Source organism: Eutrigla gurnardus, assembly GCF_963514095.1.
Source record: "Eutrigla gurnardus genome assembly, chromosome: 4".
Lineage (NCBI taxonomy): Eukaryota > Metazoa > Chordata > Actinopteri > Perciformes > Triglidae > Eutrigla > Eutrigla gurnardus.
In genome coordinates this window covers 25,095,659-25,117,982 of record NC_139918.1, presented here as the reverse complement: position 1 = coordinate 25,117,982, position 22,324 = coordinate 25,095,659, and the positions used below count along the sequence as shown (strand labels likewise).

Here is a 22,324-nt window from a genome sequence, read left to right as displayed (position 1 = left end):
TCTCACAAACACTGGTTTGATGGGTTTTTGGTGTTCTGGACCCCCGTCTCATCCCCGTTGTCATGGTCACCAGCTGAGTGATTGATACACAGTGATTTTTTTTTTCATTAAAGTGATATGATGGTTGTAGTCTTATACACGGAGTGATTAAAACTCCCCCGGTAAACTAATGATTCTGACGTCTGGACTCTTAAAAGTGAAGGATGCTTCCTTCCGAGTGAAACGGGGGGAAACGCCGCGCCGTGAAAAAGCAATTCAAAACTTTTGGACTGCCTGTTCTTCATTTAGCCCCCCCCCCCCCCCCCCCCCTTCCTTTGGGGAACAACATCTTCTGAGCAGATAAATGCCTGCCGGGGAGTCTATAAAGCCGGCAGTCTGATTTTATGAGGCCCTTTACTATATTTTGTCTTCTTTTTGTAATTAGTTAACCATCCTCAAAGCTTATTGCTTCTCTTTTTTATTTTTTATCTCAGCGGGACATTCCTGCACAGATCATAGCGGCTCACGAGAATCCTTCTATATATATATATATATATACACACATACATAACATAATGACCTATTATTATCCAGCATGTTTTCTGGTTTCATAGTTATTTAACTCATGGATTCTGGTTCTCTTGCCCGTGATGATGTATTTATTTAGTCGGGTTAATTCGTTATCCCCCCCACGGCCCCGAACCGTATGAATCCTCCTCATATTTCCTCCCTCCGTTAAGCTTCACTGGGCTTTTGACACGCCGGCACATTAATATTACAAATATTCAAATAACTTTATTTAACATTCCGCCGGCTGACAGTGGCAGCAGGAGATTCACAGCCCATTGAGCAAGTGCGCTTCCCTGGGCTAAGTGCCGATTCATCATGGCTGCCTTACTCCTGTCTAATGGCTGCCATCGCGGAGCGGCGACACACACACACACACACACACACACACACACACACACACACACACACACACACACACACACACAAAGCATTTAGTTCTTCCATTCGTGCATTTTTAAAAATGTAAAATGTCCCCGGCACATTCATCATGTTATTATTAACCTTACAAACCTCAATATTCAGTGTCAACGACACCTGCTGGCGTCTTCCTCTGTATCAGAGGGATTAACAGTCAGATTACGACGCTGGATTAGAGCCACTGTAGAGAAAAACCCGGAGCTACGAGCTAACTAGCTAACGTCCCATGAATGCACGCATTTATGTTTCTAATTAATACATGACATCATGTGACAACGCCTCGTTAAGGTCCTTAGGGTGATGATGTTGAAGCTTATTGTTGCTTTTATTCATATGAGGAAAAACTGTCATTTTATGGGTGTTTATTGATCGGGGCAGTTGGGCTAAGATGCTAGCGGTAGCTTTCACTTGTTGTCATAGCAACGGCAAACATCCGGTGTTAGCGGAACCAAGTAACTTGTTTATATCGGCTATATGTACACGTGAATATATGAATGTAAGAGAGGGGTGCAATATTATATATATATATATATATATATATATATATATTGCCCCCTTCTCTCACCTCTAATGGCCCTAATACTCCGTCGTCCCTGATGACCCAGGCATAGTAAGATAATAACACTTTCAAACTTTAAACTTTGTCTATTTACTGTATCCCCCTCCCCTCCCCCGCTCCACCGAGCCTTTGATTACTGCTTTATCTGTCTGCTCTAAGTGTAAAGGATTTGGCAGACTAGACCCACAAAGGAGTCCCGGTAAGCTATTAGAGCCAATTCCAGCCCATTTGGCCTTGTCTCCTCCCGTTGCACAGAGTTTACCTCGTTGGCGGAGGAGCATCCATGTGCACTCGCGAGTCACCTTGAAGCACAATTAGGTAAGCGTCTGACTCCTTCCTGTTCCCTATTAGTCATGTGGCGGCGGGGGCGGCGAGGACCCGCATGATGAAGATGAAAAAAAAACATGGAAGAGGAAGAGACAGAGGGGAAAAAAGAGCTGTAAGAGAGAGAGAGAGAGAGAGAGAGAGAGGGTGAAAGACTTCTTGTTTCCATGCCTATTGAGAGCCACTCAATAGGCTGAATGGAGGGATGGAGGGATGGAGGGATGGAGGAGAGAGAGAGAGACCCAAACAAAGACTCTTTGAATTGAAGGCCCAAAGAGAATATCTGTGATGACCCCAGACACAGATGTGCTGCTCTCACTATGCGAGAGGAATCCAGAGATTCTGTCCTCACTGAAGGAAACAGAGCTGCTCTTCTCCCCCATGGAGGGGGGAGGAGGGGGGAGGAGAGGGCGAGGCACACAGTCCGAGTCCTATTATCTCTCTCTCACTGTCCGCTGTGTTTTTTTGTTTTGTTGGATTCTTTCACCTCCGGACCCTAACAGGACAGGTATCTGTTTTTTTTCTTTCCTTTCCGAAGCGTTTCATCATCGTTTCTCAGCCCGAAAGGAACTTCCTCTGAAGTCTTTCACCGACATCTCTCCCCCCCTCTCTCCTCCTCTCCCCTCCTCCCCTCCCCTCCTCTCCTCCTCTCCTCTCCTCCTCTTCCTCCACTTCAGTGACATCCCCTCCAATCTTCCTCTCCGAATCCAATTCACTCCTCCTAATCTCTTCCTCTGCTTCAGTCTCAACCATGTTTACTCCTCTCCTCCTCTCCCCCACCTCCCCCCTCTCCTCTCTTCTCCTATCTCCTCCTCTTCTCTCCTACTCATATTTCATTTTTTTGTTGAGGTCACGGAATTAATTTGTTGGTGCAACAGTTCAATAAAAGGAGTTTGAAAACCAAAAACCTTCTCCTCATCTCCTCCTCTCCGCTCTTCTTTTCTCCTCTGTCCTCCTCTCCTCTCCTCCCCTCTCGCCTCCCCCCCCCCCCCTTCTGTCTCCCCCCCTCCTCCAGTGATGGACAGTGGGGCGTTGAGGCCAGCGAGGGTCCCGGGGGAGACAAAGCCACCTCACATTCAGCAGATGGCCGAGGCTCTGCTTAATTTGCCGTGTGACCCTCGCTGGTTAAACACAAAAGACCAGCGCTACGAGGGGGGGGGGGGGGGATCCACTTCAGACCCTCACCCCAAAACCCCCTGACCCCCATCGATCAAATCCCTCATCTTTGAAGTTATGATTGTACATTTAAGGAAAAACAACAAAGACCTCATCAATAATGTCAGTCCGTCCATGTGTTAAATGTCTTCAGTCTCCCTTCTTTCTATTCCGCCTCATCGCTGACATCACTATTCACTGATCGGCCAATCACACGGCAGAGTGAGGGGGGGGGTTAGCAGCAGCAGCAGCAGCAGCAGCAGCAGCGGGATGATGGATGTGGATGAGTCAAGGTTATGTTGTGGAACTTGTGGGCTGACGATGTCATTAGAATTGAATTGCAATCATCGGGCCAATATACTTGTGTTAATTTCACATGCGGCGGGGAGGAACGGGCCGAGCCTTCGGGAAGATTCATCCGTGCTCTAGTCGTGCAGAAACGCGAAATACGTTTATGCTTTTTATTATTTAAAGATATCCATCTTTGGATTTTTGTTTTTCTGCCTCCTACGGTCGATATCTGGAGCAGAATGTAGATAAAAAAAGAAGAAATGTTGATGGAAAAGTCAAAGTTAAAGCAAGTAAAGTAAAGGAGAAATAAATGCTGTTTATAAAAGCAGCGTTTATTGATGGAATCATCACGAGGAACTAACATTTGTCTGCATTGTGTCGGGGCTGTAATTAGTACACAAGTCACCTGACCAGGACCGTGTAGTCTGACTGAGGTTCCTGTCGATGTCGTGGACCTGCCGTCGCCGTGGCGACCAATAAGCCCATCCTGTAAGCCGGCTGCATGTCGCCACGCTTTGTGTGGATTCTGACAATCCTCATCGGTGCTGGAAATCAATTCAAAGCTCTAAATCTACAGACTTTGGGTCAACGCCTGCATGATATTTACTCAGGCACACACACACACACACACACACACACACACACACACACACACACACACACACGCACACACACACACACACACACACCATCCATCACCACAAGCTGAACTCTGCATGTCCAATTTCATAACCTAATCATGTCTGCCATAATTGCTGCACACTTAAAGCAAACAGCATTACAGTTCCATTTTAAGTGCTCCCTAAGTACCCCCCCCCCCCCCCCCACGATTAAACATACGTGGAGAATTATGCATATGTAATCTGTTATGACACCGTGCATTATCCTAAACCAACACACGGCTCCCTATCACGGGCCGAGTTCAATAACTATCCAAAAACAATTAGACTCCCAAATAATCCCGCTGCGTCGCCGTTGGACTATTTAATTGAATGTTCTCTGTTGGCGGTAAACATGGACGCTGTGGGGGGGGGAGGGGGAGGGGCTACGCTGTTCTGCAGGAAGTAGAGCAAACGTCTCTTTAACGGACTGACGGACAGAAAAACGGGACGGAGCTTTTTTTATTTCTGTGAGGTTATTGATCTTGGCTTTGTTGTCACTCCTTGTGCCAAAGAGCCTCTGAGACATCGGTGAATATTATATATCTATATATATATCTATATATATATATCTATATATATATAGATATATATATGCATGTGTGTGTGTGTTGGTGTGGGCAGTGTGGTGGAAAAGAAGGAAAAAAGAGACTTGGTAATCCTCTCTTTGAGGACTTTGTGCTCCATTTGTTTACTGAGTTCCCACACTAGGCTAGCGGGAAGACGGGGAATTAGCATAACCAGACTGGTAAGTCAGATCCAAGGAGTGTGTGTGTGTGTGTGTGTGTGTGTGTGTGTGTGTGTGTGTGTGTGTGTGTGTGTGTGTGTGTGTGTGTGTGTGTGTGTGTGTGTGTGTGTGTGTGTGTGTGTGTGTGTGTGTGTGTGTGTGGTTGAGATGAGGTGACGGCTTAGCGTATCCTCATCGACTCGGGCAACCCAGACTTTAATGAAAACTTCAAAGTGAGTGTAGTTTCCGTCTCATCAACACCATGAAATGATCTCAGACACTTTTAAACATCGTTTAGACCAGCGTTCCTGCCATTCTGCTCCTTGCTAAAGGGAACATCGGTAGAATAGGACTCTTCACTTCATGCTTCCTGCTCAGAGAGGCGACCTTCGCTCGCCCACTGGCTGATTCTGCTTCCTCCTCCGTCGACGGCCTTCGTCCTCGCTGCTCGTCTCCTCCGCTGTAGAGAAATCTGTGCAGCGTTCGTAGAAGAGACGCGGGGCTGCTTTGTGACCACGTGATCGATACATATTGATCGCTCCGTCATCCCGTATGCACCGGAGTATCTCGTCTGCCTCGTTCTTTTGAAAGCTATCTTTCGTGTGCACAGTCAGAAATCTGCTCTCGGTCTCCAGCTGTGATGTTGCATCACTCCGTGGCCCTTCGCCCTCATCATCCTCCGAGTTGTAAATTGTGTTTTTTATTCTACGTCGTCCTTATTCATGCTGTAATTGTCTGGTGTGAGGCCATTTGAATTGTTTGATTGGACCCCGGGAAGACCAGCGTCCACCTTTTGTGGAAGCTAACGGGGATCCAAATAAAGAAAAAAAGAACATGTTTTTTTCCAACATAACGTTGTTTTCTGATGCCTATGCAGAGGGCTGATACAGATCCAATAATAAAAGGAGTCGTGTCTCTTGAAGGGGATGTTATCTGAGCACCGGCCAGCGTTGCCATAGCGCTGGGGCCGGACTGCACAGTGGCATGCTGCTCAAAGAGAACCATATCTGATTAGTCCAGAAGAGAGAAGGCAAAGTCTGACAAACCAAATGGATTCGCTGTGTCTAGAATGTTCTCTGGGGGGGGCTCGCCTTTTGTGTTTGCAGCCAGCGCCGAGCATAATAAGACCCTTTGGGGGAACGGACCAAACAGCCAGAGATAGGGGACATGAAGGCACACATGCTCATACATTCAGTCAATTTCATCTCTCTCTCTCTCTCTCTCTCTCTCTCTCTCTCTCTGTCTCTCTCTCTCTCTCTCTCTCCCTCCCTCTCCCTATAAACTGACCTTTCATATAGTCGGCCCTTCGTTCTGTGTTTTGGCTTCACAGCTCTGTTTGCGTTTCTTGACTCCTGCTTGAGTTTACTGTGTCGGCCAAATGTCACGTCAGCCTTCCTCTATGGATATAAGAGTGTGTGTGTGTGTGTGTGTGTGTGTGTGTGTGTGTGTGTGTGTGTGTGTGTGTGTGTGTGTGTGTGTGTGTGTGTGTTTTATGGCATGAACAGGCCAGTAAATCCCCCCTCCCTCCCTTGTTCCCCTCCTCTATCTCATCTTACCCCCCCCCCCCCCCTCTCTTTAGCAGCAGCCACAATGGGGGTATTAACCAAATGTATATTAAGCTCTCCTGACTCGAGCAGTCAATGTGATGCTTTTACAGCCCTAATGCCATGAGAATAGCCCCCCCGCTGCTCCCCCCCACCCTGGTGAAGCACTCGGGGATGGAGGGGCCCTTTCTTTTTTTTTTACTGGCTCTCATGACCCGGGTCCAAGTCGCCCTGTGCCGGGCCCCCGTCTCAACAACACAGTACTTCATTTTCATAAGCGCTTAATCTGGATTGGAAGGCCCTCCATTGTGGAAACGGTTTGAGACCGGACAAAGGGGGGGGGGGGGGAAGAGTCCTGATCCTCCTTTCCCATTCTCCATACAGGAGCCCCAGCAGGAGCGGCTAATTGTTGTGTGGAGAGGAAGAGCGATGGGGCGTCGGAGTGCTTGTCCTGCTTAACGCTGCCCCCGGTGGCGTAGTGAGGAATAACGCAGACACCACAGATACTGGGGGGGGGGGGGGGGGGGGGGGCTGATAGTGAAGGTTTGGGGTTTAACGGTGCAAAGAGACGGAGCTGGAAGATGTAACACACTTGGAGCGGAGCTTTGAAGTGTAATGCTGTTGCCCCCGGCGACTTAGCTGCAGGGTCAAATGAGATTACACCCTTGATCTGTGTTAGTGCCTTCTGATCTGTGTGTGTGTGTGTGTGTGTGTGTGTGTGTGTGTGTGTGTGTGTGTGTGTGTGTGTGTGTGTGTGTGTTTACAAGCATATATGCATGCATGTGTCTGTATATCTGTGTTATAGATACATCCTGTCTTTTTTAACTCTGTTTTTCTACACCGTGATGTCGAGCTAGACGGCTGTTTAACGATATTCACGATATTAACCCGATAATGAAAATGAATCACGATCAACTGATTGGATTCTACTGCAATAGTGTGTACTTGTGTATTCTCGGTTACGGCGTGGAGGAAGAAAATAAAGTTTTCTTCTCCAGGAGGTGGAGCAGGTCGCTGATATACAGACGGTCATTTAGGAGGTGAAGTTTTCCTTTAACTAATTAGTGTGGTTGGGCTGATCTCAGTGCTGTTGTTGGTGAGTCTCCCCTCCCTGGGTTCCTCTCTGCCATGCTCACTGCTCCGGAACACCTTAATCCAGTGTGAAAGCAATTGGCTCTCTCAGATCTAATCAATAGAAGGCCAGGGCAGCGAGCCGGGGGGAGCGTCTCTGGCCTCCGCTCAGCTACAATCAATTTAGAGCCATCGATTCAGTGATTGAAATACAAAGAGCAGACGCACCGGACCGTACAGGTGCTTCACTGTTCGGCTGTGCCAACATGTTATATATCTCCCAGGGTGTGTGTGTGCCTGTGTGTGTGTGTGTGTGCCTGTGTGTGTGTGCCTGTGTGTTTGTGTGTGTGTGTGTGTTTGTGTGGATAGTATGATTTATTTTCCTGCCATCTGTTGTAAAGTGGGAATGGCATTTAATCTAGCACCTCTGAGACGGAGCAAAGAAGAAAAAAAATCACTCCTAATCCAATATGTCCTGCCCTGGTAAGGTATGTTTTCAAAGGTGTGTGCGTGTTTGTGTGTGTGTGTGTGTGTGTTGTTTTGTGTGTGTGTGTTGTTTTGTGTGTGTGTGTGCCTGAGGGTTTCTTACTCACCACATGTCAGGGTCGGCGTTTACAGCCGACGTCGTGGTGCTGAATGTGAGGAGGACATCTTCAGTGAGGTGTCTGCCTGTGTGTGTGTGTGTTCATGCATATGTGATGTCATATCCTGTCTGACCCCGTTTATGTGGCGATGCTCTGCCGTGCGGATGCGAGTGTATTGGTTTGTGAACATTTAAAAGTGCAGCGTTCGTGTTTAGTCGTGTTTCTGGATCCAGCGGCGCAGAACTAGACCACGCAAGACCAGGACCGGGTATTCCCGGGTCAGCGCGGGCCTGACTGCATCAGCAAATACAGGGTTCGCCCTTGAGATGGCGTCACGTGTGTGTGTGTGTGTGTGTGTGTGTGTGTGTGTGTGTGTGTGCTGATTGATTTCATGATTAATTAGGAACACATAAATCAAACCATTCACTTTAACATTTCTCACACACACACACACACACACACACACACACACACACACACACACACACACACACACACTATGCTACTGTAGCTCGTTAGGCCTCTCCCTTGTGTTAATGGCTTTCTGCCATTCATACAGTTAATCCAGTCTCCCCGTCGGTCCTGTTGTGTTTCCTTTAATGTGTGCTGGACCGAGGTGTTGGTGTCACAAAGACCTAATGAGGATCACACACACACACACACACACACACACTTCAGTCGTGTCCTTGTCCCCGGCAGCAGCACAGCTCCCTTCACTGTCAGACCTTTTAGAGTTTCTTTGGGGAAATAAACTCCTGGAAAGAAATGAATGCAGAAATCACATCTTAAAAACAATAAATATGAAAATAATAATAATAATAATAATCCGGGCTTGTATTTACAACAGCTCTCCCTCTTTGTGTGAGACAAACATGGACACACAACCTTTCTGCACACGCACACAAACCCCCAAACCATAACACATATGTTTGTTGCACAGCCTCGGGCGTGTTGACCCCGGCCGCCTGGTAAAGGTCAGCGCCGTCCAGATGTGGACAGGTGGACAGGTCCGTCTCTGAGGAAGGGATACGGCGTTTGTGATGAGGTCGTGAAGAGGTCATGCATATGTAAATGTTGAAGGACTTCGGGGGGTTGCAGGTGCGGGGTTGCGTTGCCGGGGAATTGGATCGACCTTTGCTCACTCGGGCTGTGCAACAGAATATTAGATGAACTGAGCCTTTTGTGTCTTTGTACAACATTCACGATGCATCGGCATGCACGCACGTCCGTCCGCTGAGCTTTTCCTGGTCACGCTCCCCGGCACCCCGGTGGAACCGGGACCCGGTGCTTTGCATGTGTGAATGCATGCTGAGCCATGAATGGAGCCGTCTTCATCATCTTCATCATCCAGCCGTCCTTATTCCCCGTCGCCCATTGGCAGCTGGAGGAAGAATCACTTAGTATGCGATCAGCAACGGCCGCGTTGCACAACTTATCGTGGGACTCCATACGAAGGACGAGATGCTCATACTCCCCCGATCCTGGTCACTTCCCCTCTCCCATGATGCATCAGTGATTTGTGTCTTCCTTTTTGATGCAGAGCTGTCTTTAATCAGGCGTGATAGCAGCAGGCGGTAGCCGGAGGAACCCTTTTAATGGTATTGACGGAGCTGTTGCGATAGTTGATGCTGCAGCTATCCCAGCATGCACTGCTTCTCCTGACGACCTTTGCATGACTCTGAACGCTCCTTCCTCGTCATCCACCTCCAGGTTCCACTCTCCGTGTCACCTCTGACCTCCACGCCGTTTGCAGCGTGTGAGGATGTCGGCGTCTGCATTGACGCCGACCGGTGGGCTGATCCCAGGTCAGGGTGGACACGCCACCGATGTGTGGCGCCGCGATGCAAAGGTCTCCATGGTGACGGCGTCAGCCGTGTGATTTCCTCCGCGGCTGCTCGGCCTCACCAGCATGTTCTGGTGTAAACGTGGCGTTGGCTCGATTAGGGATGGAATCAGGGATGGTGAACAGGGAAGGGAGCCTTTGTTTTCCAGTTGTTGTTGTTGTTGTTGTTGTTGTTGTGTTTTTTCTTCTCTGCTACCTTGTGTGCTTAATTACTCGTCCTCATTCACAGGGCCTCTACACTCGTTAGCGGGGCCTCGACCCCGAGTCGAGGGGGCCGGGCGGTTTAGGATACGCCGGTCTTTTTAAAGCTATAATCACAGCCTGCTAGCATCGTTCTGAAGCCGTTTAACATCAAACCACCTGGTCTGGAATAATGTTGTTTTTATTGCATCGGCTATATGTACACGTGGATATATGCCAAAAGAAAATGGAGAGAGACGGGGGCAATATTCTATATGATATAAAGACGTTGCAAATTTGCCACTTTTTTTCTCTGAATATTGCCCACTTCTCTCGGCTCTGTTTCTTTTTTTAAACGTGGAAACAGTCATAATATCTCGTCTCTGTTAACTCGGAGTGTTTGGGTGATATTTTTTGGATTCCAGCGCATCGATCGTTTCCTTGAACAGCTGTGACTGTTAACGAGGACAAATTCATTTTAGGGATATTTTAGATAAACGCGTTCAAGATGAACGAATGCATGTTTTATTTGTGCCTTTCTTTCTCCTGATTATTGTTAATAGGAATGAAACAAACACTGACTCCACCGGAGAGATCCGGTCGGCTCAGGGAGATCTGTCAGAATCCTCGTTACTCTTATTACGTCGTCGTGTTTTTAATGTTGAGCTAGCTGGAAGCCTGCTCCACGGAGACGTACATGGAAAAGCATCTAAAATTAGAATTAACATTTGAATTTTTAAATGACTTGACAGCATGTGACTCATACTGTAGCTAATTATATTGTTCATCAGCTCTTTGTTCATATTATTAGTAGAACGAGGTTGTTTTGTCTGTTTTAAAAACCCAATAATTGTAATTATTGAAAAAAAAACAACAACAAAGCCTCTCGGGGGAAGCTGGCGGTCGTCCTTTGATCACCAAATCACACAACAAAATTCTCATTTACATGAAGAGATTTCCATACAAAGTCTGAGGTGAATCAGCGTCCGCTTTCATTTTCAGTTTGTTAAGAAATAACGAAATGAAAAAAAAAAATGCAATTAAAGGCAAGGCAATTTTATTTGTACAGCAACTTTCAACAATAAGGCCATTCAAAGTGCTTCACATAAAACATTAAAAGCACTGGAAAAACAAGCAGATGAAGAGAAATAAAAAATAAAATAAAAGAAGGGTTAGGAAGGGTCCAAATGAGTGCAGTAGCCCGATTCCACCACTTGGTTCTGTTTCTTTTATTCCACTTTCTATAAACCTTGTTGCAAAGGTCCGACCTCTGGATGAGGGAACCGGATCTTCCCCTGTAATCACCCAGCGATGAGGAAACAGGGCTTGAAGGCCGTAAACGTGGGCGTCTTCGGCTAACTGCTATAGATTAATTGATCTCGCCATGAAGTTAATGAGCTAGATCCTTTTAAAAAGAGACGAGTGCTGAGACAAGAGACGAGCTAATGGTCTCTCACCACTAAGAGTGGTACCAAACCAGAAAAAGCGATTTATCTTGCAACGTAGACTTTATCCTGCGTGTGACAGGCGCCGCGCGGTAATTGACGAGGCCTGTAACGGCGGGTTTTATTGCCTCGTTGTGATCATCCTTCTTCTTTCTGGAGTCGAGATCCGCAGACGGCTCGACGCCGGCGGCTGATCGGGGGGCGATAAACGCCACGTGGATCGTTTCCTGATGGAGTCGACGGGATTTCGATCCGACAACAAAGTTTGTGAGCTGACGGATCAATCGGTGCTTCTTTTCTTGATGAACTCTTCGTCTCCATCTTCCCCCTCCTCACCTCTCCGTGTGTGAGTCGGCGGCGGGCATCGAGCCCGGCCGCTCCCCCGTTACGTTCTGATTACAGTCGAGATCGTAGAGCACATGTTCCTGCCTGCTGAGCGCCGCTATGTTTGGGAGGGCGTGCCTTTCTCTCTGCTTGCCTTCGCCAGCCGGCGATGGATCGGCACGGCCGGCGGCGTCGCCTGGAATACCGACGCCACCCCCCCCCCCCCCCCCCCCACCCGTTCCTCTCCGACCGCCACGACGGCGAGTCTTTGTGGAGCGGGAGAGATTATCCGGCTCTCTTGATCTACATACAAGGACGCACGTGCACGTGAGCGTGCACATGCAGACACCCTTTCAGCAAGCCAGATTTCCCAGTCGGCTGGTCTGTCATTGGCCGGCTGTTCAAAAGGGGGAAAGTGTGAGCCAAAAAAAATGAAAGAAATCCTGGCTGTGAGGTTGCCATGGTAACAGCCTGCCCAGGGGTGTGGGCTGTCTGCTAAATTGTGAGATGGTTTGTTAGGGCTCACACACACTGCTCCCTTCATCAGACTGGTGGGCTCCTCTTCCTCATGTGAACACCAGGCCGGCTATCGTATGTGGACTCCGAGTCCTCCTCCAGTCCGTCTCCTCCCTCTGTTTAATCCACTCGCGTGCTCTCCTTCACATGTTGTATCATCGTCCTCCTCCCTATGAAGGTACGGGGCGGCTCTGTAGCGGCGTGGTGGAGGGTCAGCGTTCGCCTGATTGGACGATATCTCGGCTCCTCAGGGGTCGAATGTCGTCCACCGTGGTTTCCTGCCGCAGCGTCGGACTGGATGAGAGGACGGGCGTGTCAGGGGAGGGTTAGACCCATGTGACTTTATGGGAGTGTGTGTGTGTGTGTGTGTAGGTGTGTGTGTGTTAGATGAGGAACGGTTCTTCACAAAAGCAGACGAGCTCCTTCAACGTCTCTGTTTTCTTATAAAAACCCTCTCGGCCTCTTCTCCTCCTGCTGGCGTTCCCTCGTTCTTCCTCTCTCCCCCTCTCTCTCTCCGGTGAGATTAGCAGGCGACGACAGGCGTTTCGTGGAGACGAACACTGACCAGACGCCCGTTGTGATGTCATCAGTGACCCCTGGGTGCCTCCGAGTGGAGAAGGAGTGTGAGAACCCTGATCTCTGAGACCTTCCGTGTGTTTTTAAGCGCCTGATGGCAGTTTATGAGAAATATGCAAAGTTTGTTCTTGAATCAGTATCTGGGAATGAATAAATCATAACCCTAAAAGGCATTTTACCCACGACTTTTTAATATCCTGCGGGCATTTTCATCTGACATACCTTTTGTTTGGAGCCACGAGCTGCCGTCTCAACGTATTGTATGTGTGTGTGTGTGTGTGTGTGTTTCTGTTTCCATGACCTTGCAGAGGAATGGAACACCTGGGTTGGTAAAGCAGCTCATTACGTGGATTGTGGCTGGAAAAATGAACAATGACAGACGAGCGAGACTGAATACCAATAGGCTGCAGCGCTGATTGCCTTTTTTTCTGTGTGTTTTTTTGTTTTTTTTTTGTTTTAAGATGTCGGCTGTCTCGCCACGTTTCCCCTCCCTTCTGTCAAACTCAAACTGCCTTATTTCGCCTCCGTACTATTGTCACATAAGCAAATCTATGCTAGCTAACTTCCCATGAATGTCCATTTCTGTTTCTAATTAGTGACATCATGTGACAACGCCTCGTTAAGGTCCTTAGGGTGATGATGTTGATGCTTATTGTTGCTTTTATGAGGCCATGTTGTCATCTTAAGGGTGTTTATTGATCGGGGCGGTTGGGCTAATATGCTAGCGGTAGCTTTCAGTTGTTGTCATAGCAACGGCAAACATCCAGAGTTTATATCGGCTGAATATTGCCCCCTCTTTTTTGTTGTTAGTATGCAGCCTGTTTGACGTGTTCTTTCTGAGTGACTGAGCAACACACTTGTAAAGTAGGGGTCAACTGGGGTCTTGACCCCATCATAAGCCTGTCTGTGTGAGTGTGTGTGTGTGTGTTGGGTATGCATGACTCTAAAGCCTGTAAAGACTGTGATCCGTCCCATGTGATGGATGAGGTCCAGGGTTAAGGGTGTATCGGGGGGCTAAGAGTTGTACTTAAGGGTCAACACACAGGTCGGCAGGTCACGCACCCTCGCTGCTTCAACAACCTCGGAGAAGCTTCTCATTTCAGAAGGACTGTGTTTGGAGGGGGGGGGGATGTGAATACGGTAGGTCCTTCAGAGTGATGCCAGAAAGTGGAGGAAGTCAGGCCAGGACTTAGTGCTCTGCAGCTTTTCGTTCGAGGAGGAAAAGTCATTTCCAAAAACCCATCTGGCTCATAATCCTTTGCATTGGCTTCCTGCTAAAAATGCCGTTTTTATCTCAAACACACCGGCGTGACAAGCTGGCATCGTCCTGACTCCACTGAATAAAAGCATTCCATTTCTCCCTGTTGGATCCTGTTGGGATGTAAACACACGTAGCCTCCACTTACACACCGCTGGTCTGATCCCCGGCGTACCGGCCCACGTCAGAGCACGTCTCCACGGCGACCGGCCCGCCTCGGGAGTCTCCTCATGCCGATCAATACATCGCTGCGTTTGTGGGAAGAGGTTCAGCGTTTTCCTCCAAATCCACTTTGGAAACGCTCGGCCCTCGTGATGCGTCATGATTGAGACTGTTGTCATTACCCATAATTCAAACGGGAACTCATCTCCGCCGGTCAGACTTCGCCGTGACATGAGGTCATCGCAGTTAGACTTTGATGAGCGGCGAGCAGAAGGAGAGAGAGAGAGAGAGAGAGACACAGACAGACAGAGAGAGACAGAGAACCTTAACGAGGACTCAAACCTGTCAATCAAGACCAGAAAGCAACACAAGGAGGAAATGTGCGAGAAGAGAGAGAGAGAGCGATGCATTACCGGTGGGACGGAGAGAAAATAAAAAAAGATGTGAGGGCAGAGAAGAAGTGAGGAGGAGGAGGAGGAGGAGGAGGAGGAGAGGACCCTGCAGAGAGCAGTTGAAAGGGAGGAGGAGTGTTTGGTGTTGCAGCCGGTTCATTGTGGGTTATTCTCCCACCGGGAGACTAATTGCTTGTTGATCTAATGTTCTCTCCTCTCCGTCCCTGAAAACCAACACATCTGATGAGTGATGGGTCGATAGAACTCCTTTTTCTCTCCTCCCTCCCTCCTCCTCTTTTTCCCCTTCTTAGCAGAACAGGGAGTCCCCGTCCTCGTCCAATCTAAATATTCACAAATCAGGAAGGAAAAAGAGACTTTGGGCAAGGTTCCAAACTCAACGGAGCGCCACGCTGCTCGGCCCGCCGCCGCCCTCAGAACGATCCCTCTGAGGGTTCACTCACATCGCTCACATAGTTCACATCGCTCTCTCTCCGTCTCCCTCCCTCTCTCTCCCTCTCTCTCCCTCTCTCTCTCTCTCTCTCTCTCTCTCTCTCTCTCTCTCTCCGTCTCCCTCTCTCTCTCGCTTTGTGAGGCAAATCAGTGAGTGGTTAATTAATGCAAACATCCATCTGCATAGTGTGTGTCAGTTAGGGTGAAAGCTCCAAGTTTAGTCGGTGTGTGTGTGTGTGTGTGTGTGTGTGTGTGTGTGTGTGTGTGTGTGTGTGTGTGTGTGTGTGTGTGTGTGTGTGTGTGTGTGTGTGTGTGTGTGTGTGTGTGTGTGTGTGTAGCATACGCTCGTCAAGGTGTGGGAAAATGTGTGTACGGCGTTGCATTTAATGGGGTCGCCATGGTTACACGAGTCGCCGTGTGAGTCGCAGCAGTACGGGAGTGTTTTTTTCCGGAGTCCACTGTATGAGTGTGTGTGTGTGTGTGTGTGTGTGTGTGTGTGTGTGTGTGTGTGTGTGTGTGTTGTGTGTGTGTGTGTGTGTGTGTGTGTGTGTGTGTGTGTGTGTGTGTGTGTGTGTGTGTGTGTGTGTGCTGTATATACTCACAAGTTTGCCTCGAGGCACTTTTGCTGCACTGCTCTCTCTCAGAGGGCTGATTCAGCACCGCCCCCCCTCATCCCCCCTCGCCACCTCTCTCTCTCCCCCCTCTCTCTCGCCCGTTTACGAGCGTCCGGCCCGCTGCTGTCTGTAAACACACGACCCCGGGGGTTAGAATCCGAACGCACACATTCTGCTCACAACCCATTAAACACACAACCGACAACTCATTGTGATCCTTCCATAAGAGTCGATAGACTGGCTGTGTGTGTGTGTGTGTGTGTGTGTGTGTGTGTGTGTGTGTGTGTGTGTGTGTGTGTGTGTGTGAGATGCATGAATTTTATAAAGCAGAGATGATGACACATAAGTTCTCTCCCCTCTCCGGCTGAAAATGAATTTGTGATGTGCGTTTTATCGCCTTGTAATCTGCGATATGTCGGGAAGTTATTGCTTATAAAACGTCTCTGCAGCCGGTTTGTTTCCCCGAACGGCCGGGAGGTTTAAGAGTCTCCGCGTTCTTGTTTTAGACCCAGCTCCATCTTCCTCCTCTTCCTCCTCTTCCTCGCCAGGGAAATCTGTTCATCACGAGTCAAGAGAGGTCGCAAACTTCCACTTCCACTCCCACACACACGCCCCTATAGAAACGCTCTATATCTGTGTGTGTGTGTGTGTGTGTGTCAGCCCGGCTGTGTGCAGATGTTGTTGTGTGACCAGACACCAGGTCAGTCAGCTAGCCTCCGGCCCGGGAGGGGGTTTACTTGAATCACCCTCCTCTTCCTCCTCCTCCTCCTCCTTTTCTTCCTCCTCTTCCTTCTTTTCTTATAAATGGTAAACGGTCCTCATTTATAAAGCGCTTTACAGGAATGACTGACATTCACACACACATTCACACACCGACGGCGGAGTCAACCACGCAGGGCGACAGCCAGCTCGTCAGGAGCAATTAGGGTGAGGTGTCTTGCTCAGGGACACCAGGCACTCAGCTAGGAGGAGCCGGGGATCGAACCGGCAATCTTGCGGTTGCCAGCCAACCCGCTCTACCTCCTGAGCTAATCCCCCTTTTCTTCCTTCTCTTCCTCCTTCTCCTCCTCCTCCTCCTTTTCTTCCCCCTCCTCTTCCTCCTCCACCTGTTTCTTCCTCCCTCATCCTTTGCTTACAGCCCATCAGAGATGAGCAGCCTGAATGGAGGACTCATAAAAACAGACACCTGCCCTCTTTTTTTTTTTACAGCGTAGTAAAGTAGACCCGGCCCCCTCGCTGTCTGTTTTTAATGAAGCATAAAATGTTTAAATTAAAGCTTAAAAGCCTGGTGATACAAAGGTCTCAAGGATCAACCCCTCGGTCATTACTGCTCTAAATAACTCTTTACCTTCAGAACAATTACAATAGAGGGCTCTTCAGCGGCCGACAGGACCGTTTTAGGGAAATGCATTGTTTGGTTTACGTGATAAAGTCCAGAATTGTGAGCAGGAATCTTTTGTTCGTGCTTCTACACAAATATGTAAATGTTCATCCTGTTTTCAGCTGCAGTCAAGCGTTTACACTCTCACTGGGGCAAAGAGAAACAGCTGGAGAAACATTGTGTGTGTGTATATATATATATATATATATGGTTCAGCAGCTTCCTCCCATCAGTAAATAGACATTTATCGTGGTTATAGTCTGTAAATCCGTGCAGAAACCCTTCAGCTTTGTGTCCTTGTGGGATTCTGAGTGTAAATGGATCAGGCTATTGCCTGGACTAAGGCGCAGTGATATCAGCCACTTTGTCCTCCGCCGTTTTAGGAAGCCAACCTCCACCAACGGACGCCTTCTCCTCACGTCTTTGCTCTAAAATGTGTTCTGGAATGTTCCTGAGCTACAGCTGACTGCCAGCTGACCCCTGACCTTCTGTTTCTCCAAAAATAAAGTCAATATATCTCCAAACTAAACCATATCAAAACAAACAGTTGGGAAACATTCAGTTTCTTGCAAACTGTGAGATCATGTCCAATATGAAGCTGGTTAGCATATCTTAGCTTAGCATAAAGCCTGGAAACAGGGGGAAACAGCTAGCGTAGCTCTATCCGAGAGCTAGAAAATCATCCTAAAGCTCCATCATATACAAACTATATAAAGCAGGAAATGCGTGGTGTAACGGTGGGTGACGCTGTGTTTTTTCTTCTGTTCCCGACAGCGTGCCCGCCGGGTACCTTCAAGTCCACCCAGGGTCCAGGTCTGTGTCTGCAGTGCCCCCCTAACAGCCGCTCCACAGCCGAGGCCGCCACCATCTGCGTGTGCCGTAACGGCTACTACCGCGGCGACGCCGACCAGCCGGACGAGCCCTGCACCAGTGAGTATCCATCACCTGCAGACGCATCATAAGCTTCCATGGATCCAAATAAGGCAACATGTATGCATCATATCAGCCACGGAATGGAGAGATCAAACCGGCGTGAGCCGGAGCAATTAAACGTAACCTGATCTCCCCGGTTGTCTTCTTAGCCTGCTCATAATAAACACATTTCAGGGTTTCCGTTATTGACGTCTCCATCGCTACGCCGCTGAGCGTCCTCTCCCGTTATCTCGCCCCTCGCTGTTCTCTCTCTCCGTCTGCCGTCATCCCCCTAAAGTCCTAATTACTCGGGCAGATGCTGTAAAAAGCTCCGCCGCCGCCGGAGATGCAAGCAGGCCTCTCACAGCCGCGTAGTTATCTCAATACAATGTAAAGACAATATGCTGAACTCTCCCTGCTGACGCACGGTTACACTCAAGGAGAGCGATGTTAGACCCCATCAAAAAACAAAACAAAAATAAGTTTGTTTACCGCTCCTCCCTCACCGCCGCCGCCACCGCCGGGGAGCATCCTGATGGTGTTGGCTCCTCACACACCAGCAGACCTGGAAGCATTATTGCTGTGGTTATGTATTCATTTAGTCCTGATTTATGCACACAGACCCGGCTAATTGGCCTCAGGAAAGGGCTCCGGACCACACGGCCTTCGTTCGGCGGCTGTTCGCAGCTAAAACGTGGATTGAATGCGCCTCTTTTTCTCGTTGAAACTCTGAATACGTGTCTGGACGCTGAAGCGGCGGAGTCTTGGCTGTTTGAACACACCTTCATGCTTCGGATGTTCCTCGGCGGATGACACCCCGTGTTCACCTTGACTCCTCCCCTCCCTCCGTACGCTGGCGAGCTTTCTGGTGGATTAGTGAGCGCTCCATCAGCTGTAGCATCTGCCTTCTACCTTGAGGGCCTCCAGTTTTCCCCAAGCAATCTCCACAACAGCTCCCCAAGTGCAGCTTTCTTGAAAGCATCCCTCTGGTCTGTGTCTCTTTTTTTTGTTTCCTGCTTTCAATCACGATACTTCGGTCTTATCTTCTCTGTCAGCTCTGGTCTTTTTTCCTTCCCGTGTCTTCCTTGCAGCGTCTCTCGTCTCGGCTGCTTTACATTCCACTATTCTTCTTTTAGCAACACATGCCCATTAGACAAATGAATGATTTATTCCAATCACAATTAGACTACGACGGCGTATCAGGGCCACTGTAGGGGAAAAAAGTGGCAAATTTGCGAGCTAAATATATATAGCCGATATAAACGAGTTGCTTGTTTGCCATTGCTATGACAACAAGTGACTAGCATCTTAGCTCAACTGGCCCCAATCAATTATCACCCATAAGATGGCCTCATAGAAATAAAAGATTAGAAAAACTCCACTTTTTTTTTCTGAATATTGCCCCCCCTCTCTCTCTCTCGGTTCAGTTTTTTGATGTATTATTTCTTCCTCCAGTGGCCCTGATACGCCGTCATATTACACCGTGCACCTCCACCAGTAAAATATGAATTAGAAGATGCATGCATGCAAACAAAAACAACATTTTCAAACTCAATGCCAATTTGTGTTGACAGGATGGTTTTTGCACATTCAAAGCCTCCTCTGAAGTCATAAAGCAGCTGAGTTTGACGCTCCGGGTGCCCTAGATCTCAGTGGGGGGGGGGGGGGGGGGGGGGAGTGAGATCATCCTAGTGAGAATCTCTTTAAGGCTTCTGGTCCTGATAAGTGCGCGACTTGAGCAGCATAAATGTAGCTTTATCGCTCCACGCCGCCATCGTAGCAGTCTGATTAGCTGGCTGATGAATTGTCCGAGGCCTCTGGGGGGGTCGTGTGCCCCCCCTTTTACCCTCAGGGATATACTGAGCCTTGGATGCACTTCAATCTCCCCTCCGCCTCAATCCTCCGTCCTGCTCTGACTCCATCCATGCCGGGACGCAGCAGCACTGGGCGCCCCCCCCTCTGGGATCCGGGCCCCCGGGTACCCCCCCCCCCCCCCTATAGGCGTCCATTGAGTGTCGGGGGGAGGTCAGCCAGCTCCAGCATGCTGGGTTTCTCACAATGATGAGCTGAGTGGGAACGGAGGGGTGCTGGCTAGTGAAACCGGTGCTGATTGGTCCCCGGGGGGCGGGGTGGGGGGTGCTGTGATGGAGCATGCTGGTGGAGAAATAGTAGGGATGGGAAGGGAAAGGGATGATGGGAGGGAAGGACGGATGCATCACCACACAGTGAGCGACTGAGATGTGAAGGTCTGTACATGTGAAGGTGAATGGGACCAACCTGGTTAAATAAAGGTTATTATAATAATAATAAAGAGGTTTGAGTCTGAGTGGAGAAGAGCTGGTTGATGAAAAGATCCAGACGGTGACGGAGGATATGAGAGTCCCAGTGAGGCTTTATATGCGTGTCGACATGCTGGGAACCACCATCCAGTATGAGGGAAATCTCTGGAATGGCATGAATACAGAACCAGGTCCTGACGGGTCCACATTCCTGATCCCAACCACATCGGCTCCAGACTGTGGCCCCGCCCCCTGAACACCTCCCCGACGTCCCTGTCAAACACTCGGAAAGACAAACGACACGTCACACCCGACAATCCTGAGTGAGCTGACGAGGTTTATCTGCTTTACTGAGATCCTCCAGCGTACCTCCTCCTCCTCCTCCTCCCTCCTCCTCGTTCAAAGAGGAAGGGAGCCGTCAGAGTGCATTAATATTCTCTTCTTTTCTCCACGTTTTGTTCTTTCATCCCCCCCCCCCCCTCCTCCATGCATCGTGTTGTCAGCTCTGGAGTCAGTCGACGGTTCGTCCCACAGCAGTCAGCTTGCCAGTTTCCTCTCACAGTAAATAGCAAGGCGAGGTAATTGTCTGTCCGACTCTAATCCCCGCACTGGAGAGGGAGGCGTACTGCTGCAGACTAGTGTCTCTCTCCCGCTCTCTCTCTCTCACTCGGTCACATGCAGAGCCAGCTTCGTTTTCACGTCCCTGTAAACAGGAATGGTGGCGTGGAGATGATCCGGTAAGGAAACGCGTATTCATGGAGGCACCGATCCCGGTCCGTCCGTGACTCCCTCTGTCTCTCAGCCAGACAGCATTAGTCCTCATGACATGTTTTATTTCACCCAACCCACACAGCCTCCCTCTCTCTCTGGCTGTGATCCGGATCTCCACGCAGGGACCTTCTGCTGGTCCCTCAAGGCCTGTTTGGCATCCGAAAAACAAACAGTGGCTCTCGGGTCTCCAGACCATCTCCTGGACGAGTAAACAACCTGCAGCGGGGGTTTATTTTGGGTATATCACAGAGTCCTGTTGAGTCCTTCGTCATCCAGGATTCATCATATCTTAATGCACATTTATCACAGAATCTAGTTTGTGGTGCATTTTAATTCCAATATGAGGTGAAACAGCAGAATTATCAACGTTATATTTTGGATCAATTCAGGAAGGTGAGTTAAAAAAAACGAAAACATCGTTAGACAAAAAGCCCCGTACTCGACAGCCATGTAATTGTTGTTATTATTATTATTATTATTATTATTATTATGGGATGTCGTCTGGCAGTGCCACCGTGTTAACACTCACACAGACACTTCCTTCACAGTTATTGTACGAGCAAAGTACAACTTTGTGGTTTGTTATGCAACATTATTCATGAATACACAAAAAGAAAACCACTTTACTTTTAGTATAAACTGTTTGTCCTGAGTAACAACATATTTAAATGTCCTAAAAGTGCATGAAGACACCTGAACACGAGGAGGCCGGACTATTCCCACCTCCCTCTCTGTTCTCTCTGGACGACCGTCCGCTTTGTTGGCGTCATCGTGTCCCTGCAACGTCCACAGCTGTTAAAAGGCAACCTGAACAAAAGTACCACGTTGAAATGAGCCACCCTCCTGGTTGTCATGGTTGCACCATCAACCATCACCCCCGCGCTGCGTTCGAATACTCCACACAAAGTCACAACGGCCACCGGAGCCATATTTATTGGACTCCCGTGAATGAATTGAAAGCAACATGTGCGTCGGCGGCAACTAGATCTGACTCTGCAGCGACTAAAGGAAGGCAAGCTGAGAGCCTGTAAGTAACGTTCTCATTAAATCAAATCCTACGGCGAATTAAAAGCCAGCGGCTGCAGCCGTAGTCTGCAAATCACCGGCTAAGTGGCCGTCACGTCGGCTTTCCTGCGGCACGGCTGGTGTGTGTGGAGCTCGCTTGGCATCGGGACTTCACACCCCAACCCCTCCCCCACACCTTCCTGTAAGAATGCAGCGATACAGACAGCGGCGTCATGAAAACACAGAAGCAGATACTTCAGGCGTGTGTGTTTTTCCACATGAGCAGCGGCGATGCAGGTTCGGGCAGCGAGAGCACGCGTGTGATGGATGATACAG

General features: G+C 49.0%; 1 protein-coding gene across 2 annotated transcripts in view; it reads left to right on the top strand.

Annotated features, from left to right (window-relative positions):
- The window catches only part of ephb1 (EPH receptor B1), a 94,778-nt gene that overhangs the window by 16,898 nt on the left and 55,556 nt on the right, over positions 1-22,324 (top strand). For both annotated transcript variants that reach the window (XM_084008150.1, XM_084008149.1), the window contains exon 3: positions 17,796-17,951. In XM_084008150.1, coding sequence (XP_083864276.1) covers positions 17,796-17,951 — 156 coding nt within the window. The remainder of the gene's footprint in view (positions 1-17,795; positions 17,952-22,324) is intronic.